General features: G+C 35.1%; 1 protein-coding gene across 1 annotated transcript in view; it reads right to left on the reverse strand.

The window, feature by feature from the left end:
- The window catches only part of DACH2 (dachshund family transcription factor 2), a 798,949-nt gene that overhangs the window by 158,012 nt on the left and 628,680 nt on the right, over window positions 1-12,257 (reverse strand). The window contains exon 7 of the mRNA XM_043897104.1: window positions 2,786-2,921. Within this exon, the coding sequence (XP_043753039.1) occupies window positions 2,786-2,921 (136 nt within the window). The remainder of the gene's footprint in view (window positions 1-2,785; window positions 2,922-12,257) is intronic.

Raw genomic sequence — 12,257 nt, forward strand, 5'->3', positions numbered from 1 at the left:
AAATAACTAACATGAATTTTATACATTTCTACTTCTGAACCACTGAAAAGATTTTTGTTGGTATGATGATCATGCAATTTAAAAATCAATAAGCTGCTCAATCACATGATTTTTAAAGTATAGTTAATGCATAGTACATATATAATTTCTAACATATGTCTTTAAATCATTTAAAATATTTTTTCTTTTAAAATTCATGTGCAAATTAGCTATTTACCTCTATAATCAATAATATAATTCCAAAAATGCTTCTGAAATGGATTTTTCATTTAATCTTATGAGTTTAAAATAATTATGTCTCTAATTTACCTTAGAGCGTTTTTGCAAATATATAGCAAAATTAATAGATATGATATAATTTTCTGGTCATTGTTGTAAGTATTTCACAAAACATTTATATTGAAAGAGGAAAATCATGCCAATTTCAGTTTAATTAATTTTCTTTAGTTATACTTTATTAAAATATTATATAGCACAATCAATAAATATGGTCACTTTAAAACAAAAATCATCAAAACTTTTTATTCAGTTATAGACAATCTCATTATCATGCTTCAATAATTGTAGAATGTGCATAGAGAGTATAATTACTGTCAGTGGAATTAGAAATGCTTTATGTTGTCAAGATTTTTTTTTACAATACTATATTGCTTTGATATATTTTATTTCTAAACATAAGCCATCCTTTAAAATATGTGTATCACAGAGTACCAATAGTTCCCTATGTGCTCTGCTTATAACCAGTACTCTAAATAATTATCTCTCCCCTTTTCCTCTCCTCCCCCTCCCTCATCTATACAAAGATTATTCTAATAGAAGAATATGTGTTTCCTGATTGCTTAATGGTCATCTGGCTATATCCTAAGACTCCCTTGAATCAGGTGCACACAACATTGTAACAAGTAAATTAGACTGTATCCACAAAACAGAGTAAAACTAGAAGACATCTGTCACTTCGTCTAGGAATTAAATTTACTCCAGTATGGATATTAGCTAAAAGTTCTAATTCAGTGGTTCTTAACTCTGGCTGCACATTAGAATCTTCTGAGGATATATTAAAAAACAAATCATAACACTGCTGCTAGGCTCTGTACCAGACCAGGTACATGAGACTGAGTGTGTGGCATGGGCATCCATATTTGTAAACCCTCCATAGGCGATTATAATGGGGAGACAGGTTTGTGATTCACTGAGCTCACTATGAAGCTAAATAGCTACAAAGAATATGCAATATTGACAAGCTAAATGAGACTTGGATGAATTTCCACAAGAGTGAAATCATCTTTGTCCTTTCCCAGAACAAATCCAGAACCTAAAACCTTCCCTAATCCCTCAAATTCCATTCTTGCTACATAAAAACATTACTTTGGAGAGACTTGAGGTGATCATTATTATAAAGTGCAAAAATTTAGAGTTTACATGAAAAAATGTCCCAATAGTAAGATTAAAAGAAGAGCAGAAATTATTTTCCCTAGAGGAAATGGATACTTACAAAATTGGACATGTGTAGGTATAAAAGATTAACAAAGATTTTACTTAGCTCACCTGACTCATAATTATCATATATGAGAATTTGTTATAGCTGAATGCACTGGGTAATATCTGTATACCTGAGTAGGATCAGACAGCAGTTGATAAGCAATCAAGGTAAAGCCACAGAGAGAAAAATAATGCTTATCCCTCACATTTCCTTAGTGCTTTAAATTTCTGAAGTGTTTTACCACATATCATTGCATTGACCTCACAAAACTCCAGTGCAATAAGCAGAGCAATAATCATATCTATGCATGTGTGCGGGTTCCAGGTCACTTCAGTAGTGTGTGACTCTGCAATGCCATGGACTGTAGCCTGTCAGGCTCCTCTGTCCATGGGATTCTCCAGGCAAGAATACTGGAGCGGGTTGCTATGCCCTCCTCCAGGGAATCTTCCTGACCCAGGGGTCGAACCCACATCTCTATGTCTCTTGAATCGTCAGGCAGGTTCTTTACTACTAGTGCCACCTAGAAGCCCAATCATATTCATGTTAGGTAAAGATACGTATGGTGGTTAAGTGACATACCCAAAATCTCATAGCTAGTAAGTGCCAGACTGTGACAAGATTAGAGTCTCCAGTATGCCAGATCACTGACAATATATTATACTATTTATGGAACAATGTCCTAAGTGGAAGACTTCTGAAACAATAAAAAAATGTGTAAAACATCATGCCAAATATTTTTTATCTAAATTATTGTTGCTGTTGTTCAGTCACTAAGTCGTGTCTGACTCTTTGTGACCCCATGGACACACTATCTCCTGAAATTTGCTCAAACTTATGTCCATTGAGTCAGTAATGCCATCCAACCACCTCATCCTCTGTTAACATTTAAATTGTTGAGATTCTTGAAAATCATATATTGATTCAATTTTTAATCACTCTTACATAATCAACTGCACAAAATATATTTTATCATCCATTATTCAAACGGTGCTGTGAATATAGCAGGTGATTTGTATCACACTAGCTGCTAAATACCAACACGTTGAATTAACCTATATTCTATAAAACTCCCATCAAATTGTTCCCATCAGATCCAATGATACATTAAATTAAGACTTCCAGAGAACAAACTTCTTAACATTTTTTTTTGTTCATATGACTTTCCCAATAAAAATTCACCATTTTAAAAAAACATTTAAATCAAGGAGGCATCAGCTCCCCCAGATTTCCCCCCCTCACTATTGCTTAATGAAGAATTTCCTGAAAGATTATTTTTCAGTTCCTAGCTTCAGGTGAAATACTTACCTATTCTCTCTGAATGGTGATCCATCTGAGAGGGAGAGCTGGACACGCTGCTGCTGGGGTGGGAGGAGGTCTGGCTCCCAGGGTGATGACTCTCTTCCAGAGAGGGAGCAGGAGAAGGACTCTCTGGAATCCGTTCCTTACATAAAAGGAAATACAAAAGGAAATGTCATCTCATACAGAGTTTTTCATGTTGGTGGAGTCCATAACATTCAAAATGCTGACCTCTCATCTTTAAACTGAGCACATAGCTGATTTTACAATACCTGATCATAAACACGTATCTTTAAACAAAATCATAATTTTTATTCTTGGAAAATTAATGGGATATTGTGAGGTTTAAATAAAATAAGAAAGTGAAAGGCCTCTGTGCTATGCCAGATACATGGAAGAGCTCAAGGAAGGTTAGCTTGCACTTCCTTTCCTAGGAAATCCACCAAGTGAATTTATGAAGTGAAGTGACTATTATTAGTGAAGGTTTGTTATTATAAGCTTCTACACTGATATAACATTCAAACCATAACTTGGAGGGTGAGCCTACTATCTGAGTAAGAAGATCTCCGAAAGGTAAACACTTAGAACCTTGGAATAAAACAAAAACAGTGGGAGGACCTGGTACATGTTGTGTCTCTCTGCACTGAAAACATTATGGCAATAATATATTTCTAATCTATCAGACCTTAGGAATTAATTTTTAATGTTGGCAACAAAATGGTTTGATGGTCACGAGACACAATGACGGGTTTTTTAAACTAACACTAAGACTAACACTAACACTAAGATCAGTTTTTTCAGTTCAGTCACTTGGTCATGTCTGACTCTTTGTGACCCCATAGACTGCAGCCCACCAGACTTCCATGTCCATCACCAACTCCCTGGGCTTACATAAACTCATGTCCATAGAGTCGGTGATGCCATCCAACCATCTCATCCTCTGTCATCCCCTTCTCCTCCTACCTTCAATCTTTCCCAGCATCAGGGTCTTTTCCAATAAGTCAGTTCTTCACATCAGGTAGCCAAAGTATTGAAGTTTTAGCTTTAGCTTCAATCTTTCCAATGAATATTCAGGATGGACTGAATATTAGGATGGACTGGTTTTCATCTCCTTGCAGTCCAAAGGACTCTCAAGAGTCTTCTCCAGCACCACAGTTCAAAAGCATCAATTCTCCAGTGCTCAGCTTTCTTTATAGTTCAACTCTTAACCCCATACATGACTACTGGAAAAACCATAACTTTGACTAGACGGACCTTTGTTGGCAAAGTAATGAATGTCTCTACTTTTTATTATGCTGTCTAGGTTGGTCATAGGTTTTCTTCCAAGGAGCAAGTGTCTTTTAATTTAATGGCTGCAGTCACCATCTGCAGTGATTTTGGAACTGAACTGATTTTTATCAAATTCATAATTTAAAACTATAAAAATTAATACTAAAAGGATGTTCGTTAATATTGTTTAAATTTTTTATAGTTTTAAATTACAAATTTGATAAAAATCAGTTCAGTTCAGTCACTCTCTCATGTATGACTCCTTTCAAGTCCATGGACTGCAGTACACCAGGCTTCTCTATCCATTACCAACTCCCAGAGCTTACTAATACTCGTCCATCGAGTCGGTGATACCATCTAACCATCTCATCCTCTGTTGTCCCCTTCTCCTCCTGCCTTCAATATTTCCCAGCATCAGAGTCTTTTCTAATGAGTCAGTTCTTTGCATCAGGTGGCCAAAATATTTGAGCTTCAGCTTCAACATCAGTCCTTCCAATGAATATTCAGGACTGATTTCCTTTAGGATTGGCTGGTTTGATCTCCTTGCAGTTCCAGGGACTCTCAAGAGTCTTATCCAACACCACAGATCAAAAGCATCAATTCTTCAGTACTCAGCATTCTTTATGGTCCAACTCTCATATCCATACATGACTACTGGAAAAATCATAGGCTTGACTAGATGGACCTTTGTCAGCAAAGTAACATCTCTGCTTTTTAACATGTTGTCTAGTTTTGTCATAGTTTTTCTTCCAAGAAGCTGTCCAGTTAAATTCAGTCATTCAGTCATGTCCGACTCTTTGTGTCCCCATGGACTGCAGCATGCCAGGCCTCCGTGTCCATCACCAACTCCAGGAGTTTACTCAAACTCATGTCCATTGAGTCAGTGATGCTATCCAAGCATCTCATCCTTTGTCATCCCCTTATCCTGCTACCCTCAATCTTTCCCAGCACAAGGGTCTTTTCAAATGAGTCAGCTCTTCGCATCAGATGGCCAAAGTATTGCAGTTTCATCTTCAACATCTGTCCTTCCAATGAACATTCAGGACTGACTTCCTTTAGGATGGACTGGTTTTCTCTCCTTACAGTCCAAGGGACTCTCAAGAGTCTTCTCCAACACCACAGTTCAAAAGCATCAATTCTTCTGCACTCAGCTTTCTTTATAGTACAACTCTCACATCCATACATGACTGCTGGAAAAACCATAGTCTTGACTAGACGGATCTTTGTTGGCAAAGTAATATCTCTGCTTTTTAATATGTTGTCTAGGTTTTTCATAATTTTTCTTCCAAGGAGTAAGCGTCTTTTTTTATTTCATGGCTGTAGTGATATTGAAGCCCCCCAAAATAAAGTCTGCCACTGTTTCTACTGTTTCTCCATTTATTTGCCATGAAGTGATGGGACCGGATGCCATAATCTTTGCTTCCTGAATGTTGAGCTTTAAGCCAACTTTTCCACTCTCCTCTTTCACTTTCATCAAGAGGCTCTTTAGTTCTTCTTCTCTTTCTGCCATAAGGGTGGTGTCATCTGCATAACTGAGGTTATTGAGATTTCTCCCAGCAATCTTGATTCCAGCTTGTGCTTCTTCCAGCCCAGGGTTTCTCATGATGTACTCTGCATGTAAGTTAAATAAGCACAGTGACAATATACAGCCTTGATGTACTCCTTTTCCTATTTGGAACCAGTCTGTTGTTCCATGTCCAGTTCTAGCTGTTGCTTCCTGACCTGCATACAGATTCCTCAAAGAAGCAGGTCAGGTGGTCTGGTAATCCCATCTCTTTCAGAATTTTTCCCAGTTTATTGTGATCTACAAGTCAAAGGCTTTGGTATAGTCAACAAAGCAGAAATAGATGTTTTTCTGGAACTCTCTTGCTATTTTGATGATCCAGTGGATGCTGGCAATTTGATCTCTGGTTCCTCTGCCTTTTCTAAAACCAGCTTGAACATCTGGCAGCAAATTTGGAAAACTCAGCAGTGGCCACAGGACTGGAAATGGTCAGTTTTCATTCCAATCCCTAAGAAAGGCAATGCCAAAAAATGCTCAAACTACTGCACAAGTGCACTCATCTCACACGCTAGTGAAGTAATGCTCAAAATTATCCAAACCAGGCTTCAACAATACATGAAACATGAACTTCCAAGGAGCAAGCATCTTTTAATTTCATGGTCTCAGTCACCATCTGCAGTCTAGCCCAAGAAAATTAAGTCTGTCACTGTTTCCATTGTTTCCCCAACTATTTGCCATGAAGTGATGGGACCAGATGCCATGATCTTAGTTTTCTGAATGTTGAGTTTTAAGCCAGCTTTTTCTTTTTCTTTTTTTTTTTTTTAATTTATTTATTTATTTTTTCAGTGGGTTTTGTCATACATTGACATGAATCAGCCATAGATTTACACGTATTCCCCATCCCGATCCCCCCTCCCACCTCCCTCTCCACCCGATTCCTCTGGGTCTTCCCAGTGCACCAAGTTCGAGCACTTGTCTCATGCATCCCACCTGGGCTGGTGACCTGTTTCACCATAGATAATATACATGCTGTTCTTTCGAAACATCCCACCCTCACCTTCTCCCACAGAGTTCAAAAGTCTGTTCTGTACTTCTGTGTCTCTTTTCCTGTTTTGCATATAGGGTTGTCGTTACCATCTTTCTAAATTCCATATATATGTGTTAGTATGCTGTAATGTTCTTTATCTTTCTGGCTTACTTCTCTCTGTATAATGGGCTTCAGTTTCATCCATCTCATTAGAACTGGTTCAAATTAATTCTTTTTAACGGCTGAGTAATATTCCATGGTGTATATGTACCACAGCTTCTTTATCCATTCATCTGCTGATGGGCATCTAGGTTGCTTCCATGTCCTGGCTATTATAAACAGTGCTGCGATGAACATTGGGGTGCACGTGTCTCTTTCAGATCTGGTTTCCTCAGTGTGTATGCCCAGAAGTGGTATTGCTGGGTCATATGGCAGTTCTATTTCCAGTTTTTTAAGAAATCTCCACACTGTTCTCCATAGCGGCTGTACTAGTTTGCATTCCCACCAACAGTGTAAGAGGGTTCCCTTTTCTCCACACCCTCTCCAGCATTTATTGCTTGTAGACTTTTGGATAGCAGCCATCCTGACTGGCGTGTAATGGTACCTCATTGTGGTTTTGATTTGCATTTCTCTGATAATGAGTGATGTTGAGCATCTTTTCATGTGTTTGTTAGCCATCTGTATGTCTTCTTTGGAGAAATGTCTGTTTAGTTCTTTGGCCCATTTTTTGATTGGGTCATTTATTTTTCTGGAATTGAGCTGCAGGAGTTGCTTGTATATTTTTAAGATTAATCCTTTGTCTGTTTCTTCATTTGCTATTATTTTCTCCCAATCTGAGGGCTGTCTTTTCACCTTACTTATAGTTTCCTTTGTAGTGCAAAAGCTTTTAAGTTTCATTAGGTCCCATTTGTTTAGTTTTGCTTTTATTTCCAATATTCTAGGAGGTGGGTCATAGAGGGTCTTGCTGTGATTTATGTCAGAGAGTGTTTTGCCTATGTTCTCCTCTAGGAGTTTTATAGTTTCTGGTCTTACATTTAGATCTTTAATCCATTTTGAGTTTATTTTTGTGTATGGTGTTAGAAAGTGTTCTAGTTTCATTCTTTTACAAGTGGTTGACCAGCTTTCCCAGCACCACTTGTTAATTAAGCCAGCTTTTTCACTCTCCTCTTTCACTTTCATCAAGAGGCTCTTTAGTTCCTCTTCGCTTTCAGCCATAACGGTGCTGTCATCTCCATATCTGAGGTTATTGATATTTCTCCAGGAGCTCTTAATTCCAACTTATGCTTCATCCAGCCCAGCATTTTGCATGATGAACTCTGCATATACGTTAAAAAAGCAAGGTGACAATATACAGCCTTGATGTACTCCTTTCTCAACTTGGAACCAGTCCATTGTTCCATATCCAGTTCTAATTGTTGCTTCTTGACCTGCATACAGATTTCTCAGGAGGCAGGTAAGGTGGTCTGTTATTCCCATCCCTTTAAGAATTTTCCATAGTTTGTTGTGATCAACACAGTCAAAGACTTTAGCATAATCAATGAAGCAGAAGTAGATGGCTTTTTTCTTTTTCCTGTAATTCTCTTGCTTTTTCTATGATCCAATGGGTGTTAGCAATTTGCTTTCTGGTTCCTCTGTCTTTTCTAAATCCAGCTTGAACATCTGGAAGGTCTCAGTTCACATACTATTGAAGCCTAGCTTGGAGAATGTTGACCATTACTTTGCTAGCATGTGAGAATAGTGCAATTGTGCGGTGGTTTGAATATTCTTTGGCATTTCCTTTCTTTGAGGTTGGAATGAAAACTGACCTTTTCCAGTCCTTTGGCTGGAAAATTATTGATACAAATAAAATATTTATTTTATATAGCTCTACAATAACTGTTATGGTTCTCAGGACTTTTGTGATAATTAATATTGTTATAAAGCTCTGAAGTTATTCACTATGTTTATGAATCACAAACTGATGGATAAATCTGACATTTAGTTAATTTGATCAATTAAAAACAATTATTGTTTATCCGTATATGCAGTAAATGTGACTGAATAATAGACATTCTGGGACAGAGAATATTTGTTTTATTATTTAACTCATTCATAATGAATTTCTTAAAGTTCTGTGTATTTATATGCAATTACAATATCAGTATTCTAATTACCATAACATTCAAAATTAGTTTATCAAATATGTGTTTATACATTTTCAGATTAATTTTGCATGAGAAGCCCCAAACTGATAAATTATTTAAAGAAAAACTGTTTACTTAATGCAAAATTAATAATAAGACGGTTAAAGCCTATTATTTCATTAGTACATGTTAAGATTTTCCAAAGTCTATCATTATGGCAGACAGAATAATCTCATCAGCTCAGCCAAAAATGTTTAGTCCACATCCTAATGGTTGAGCCTGTGAATATGTTATCTTATATGGCAAAATGGACTTTTCAGATGTGATTGAGAACCTGGAGATAGAGCTATTACATAGATTAACTTGAAGGTAGAAAGGAAAGTAAGAGGAAGATGTGATTATTGAAGAATGGTCAGAGAGACAAGCTGGAAAAGGCAAGGAAACTGATACTTTCCTGGAAGCTTACAGAAAGAAATGCAGTCCTGTGATTTTATCTCAGTGATACCCATGTCAGACATCTGACCTATAGAAATGTAAGATAAAAAAATTGCATCATTTTAAGCCATTAAATGTATGATAGCCTGTTCCAGAAGTAATAAAGAACTAATATAGTCATCAGTGTAGTATGTTCATTTTTAAATGCTATATAATATTATTTAGTATTCAGTAAATGTCTAATAACTTTAATGAAATGAATAGTGGACTTTGAGTATATTAGCTGCAGTATCATATAGTTATTAAATACCGTTAATTGTAAATATATTACATCTGAAAGACTTTATAACTTTTGTTATGCTTCAAACACAATATTTTATGACAGAGAAACATACATGTGTTTATATTTAGTATACAGTTAAATATACAGTTGCAATACTCTATATACAGGGAAAGATAAAAAGATACATATAAACAAAGCAGAAGAGAATCATTTTTTCCAAATAATTATATTTGTTGTTTAGAAGATAGTATAGGCATGGATAACAAGTTATATATGGCTTTTATAATATATTTTTAACTTTTTTGAAAAGTTCATCAGTTGTGAAATTCAACCTAAAATGCAGTGATTAAAAGTATAATCCCTAAATAGCATATGTACACATACACCAATGAAAGCAATTTCATATATGAGGTCAAAATTATTTTTTGACTTGTCACTGTTGTGTAGTCTCAATGATTCTATGCTAAAATATGTATATAAAGTGTGGAACAGTCTTTGAATTCTAACATTGGCTATTTGCTGAAAAATATGTAATTTAATGAACTACTTTTATCTTTAATGGACCGGTAAGTGAATGGATAAGGACAAAGTACAGCAGTTATCAAGCAAAAATAAAACTGAACAAACAAAATCACTGTGTAGTGGTAAACAAGAATCATACATAGCAATATATCCTACCATAATAAAAATGGAAAATTTGGGAGTGAATTATGAAGTTGATGGTTTAGAAAAAAGATAAATCAAGTGATTTGACCTTTCCCACTGTGCTTAAAAAATGAATGGTCACTCTGAATTTTTTTTTAACTGAAAAAATATCTACACAAATAGAAAACACTATAAATAATGAGGACATTTTACAATGCTATAAAGACGAATCCTCCAAAATGTTTTAAAAATACATATGATCAAATACTATTAACTCAAATAATTAAATTCATTCTTTGCCATTTTCAACAGCTCATCAGGTGGGTATTATTTCAAATAACTTTGAAAACATGATTTAGAGTTACAATAACATTTTGCATAAAACCACAGTTCATATTTAAGATTTGTAGCCTGCCTTACCAAATTCAATCAAGATTCAATTCATTGTTATTGTTTCCTAAGGCATCACAGAGGTCACATATTTTTTCACCATGTAAACATTAGACGAGTCCAATGTCTTATACTGATTAACAATTAGGTGGGTTTAAAAAATATCTATATGGAACTGGAAACATTAATTTCTTCTAAAATAATGAATAGTTATATAAGCAATTTCTACTTTGCAAGTAAACAGATCCATTTTTCAGCCTTATAATCAGTATGCATCTATTTAGCTACTTAACCACAATGTGCTTCGGGTCATTAGGTGGCTACTGTTGTGTCTCAGCCTAGTTAAATTTTCACAGCAAGTTAATCTGTTTTATTACAAATGAGAACACAAAGATAATGTCTTCACCACTTGCCAAATACAGGGTTAACAGTATTTGCAACAAATCAGTAAGGGCATTTAAAAAGGAAAATTGAAAATCTAAAACCCAAATCATTTTACTCATTCATGACTTAATTTTATTTGGCATTTATGACTTTTACAGTCCTGTTACTTATCATGTATGTCATTCAAGCCCCTTCAAAAACAGCTGTAGCTCTTCTAAATCACTGCAGAAATCTTCTCCAGATTCAGTCACTGTAGCAGAAGATGGAAATTTCCAAAACTGATGCATACTTACCCAATTAAATCCCCACTTTCCCTTGCAATTAGTAAAATTATCTTCAATAATAACTCAAATTCTAGCATATACTTACATAGTTCAAGGCTTATGCCTAAGAAGAAAGAGACATTATAGAAAATGTCTCTAGTTAGTACATGTTATTACTCCCTCTTCTATCATACTGTTTTCATTTTTGGCAGGTACATATGATCAAGGAAATGTACCTCATATTAAATCATTTAAGAGTACATTTGAACCTTGAATAAAGAGCAGGGTCAAAGCTAAGCAAAATTAGCCTTATATGGTTTAACACAGTCAATTTAGTATAGAATTCAGTTTATTGGTACTAAGATATCAACTCTACCTTTTTTAATGGAGATCTTTTATTTCATCTCAATGTATTTCTTTACATCCCTAGATATGGCAAAACACAGAACTTGTAAAGTGCTAATGCATGCATATTATACATGTGTTCGCATGTATGTATACATGTGTGTAGTTGCCTTTTAGGAACACCTACTCAATGTTAAGTTGTATCTACAATATTCTCTTATATTGATTCTTCTCAAGCATTTGGTGGGGTTATGTAATATATAATTTGTCTTTTTTTAAATTTAATTGCAATTCAACTCTCACTGTAATTAATCTTCCAAATGTTAATCTATTAATAAGTTCCTAAAGGATTTAATGACATTTCACTGCTGAGGAGTGGCTTTTGGAAGTTTAACTGACACTAGATATTTTATTCATACATTTGTTTTGATATTTTATATTTAACTGATGTGTTGCTTCTGTACTGTTACCGGAGCTCTATAGAAGCAGAACAGATTGTAACCTGACAAACTTAAATAATAAAATCAGGAACAAGACTTTAAGTTTGTTCATTGCTTTTATTAACTTGGCTTACCACTAGTCCTGAGAAAGAATTACATGTTCTGTTTTATCTTTGAATATTATTGGATGCATGACACTTTATGAATTTTTATGAATCAGTTTAAGAATTAATATATGTTTCACAATCATCAATTTACAATTGCATTTAGGTTAACACAGATGGATATGGCAAGTTTTCATGAATTTTCATATGAGAGAGTCCAAAATCATAAGTATGTTCTATCTGTGACCTATGTGATAGCTGGACAAAGT

The sequence above is a fragment of the Cervus elaphus genome, chromosome X (assembly GCF_910594005.1).
Source record: "Cervus elaphus chromosome X, mCerEla1.1, whole genome shotgun sequence".
NCBI classification, from domain to species: Eukaryota; Metazoa; Chordata; class Mammalia; order Artiodactyla; family Cervidae; genus Cervus; species Cervus elaphus.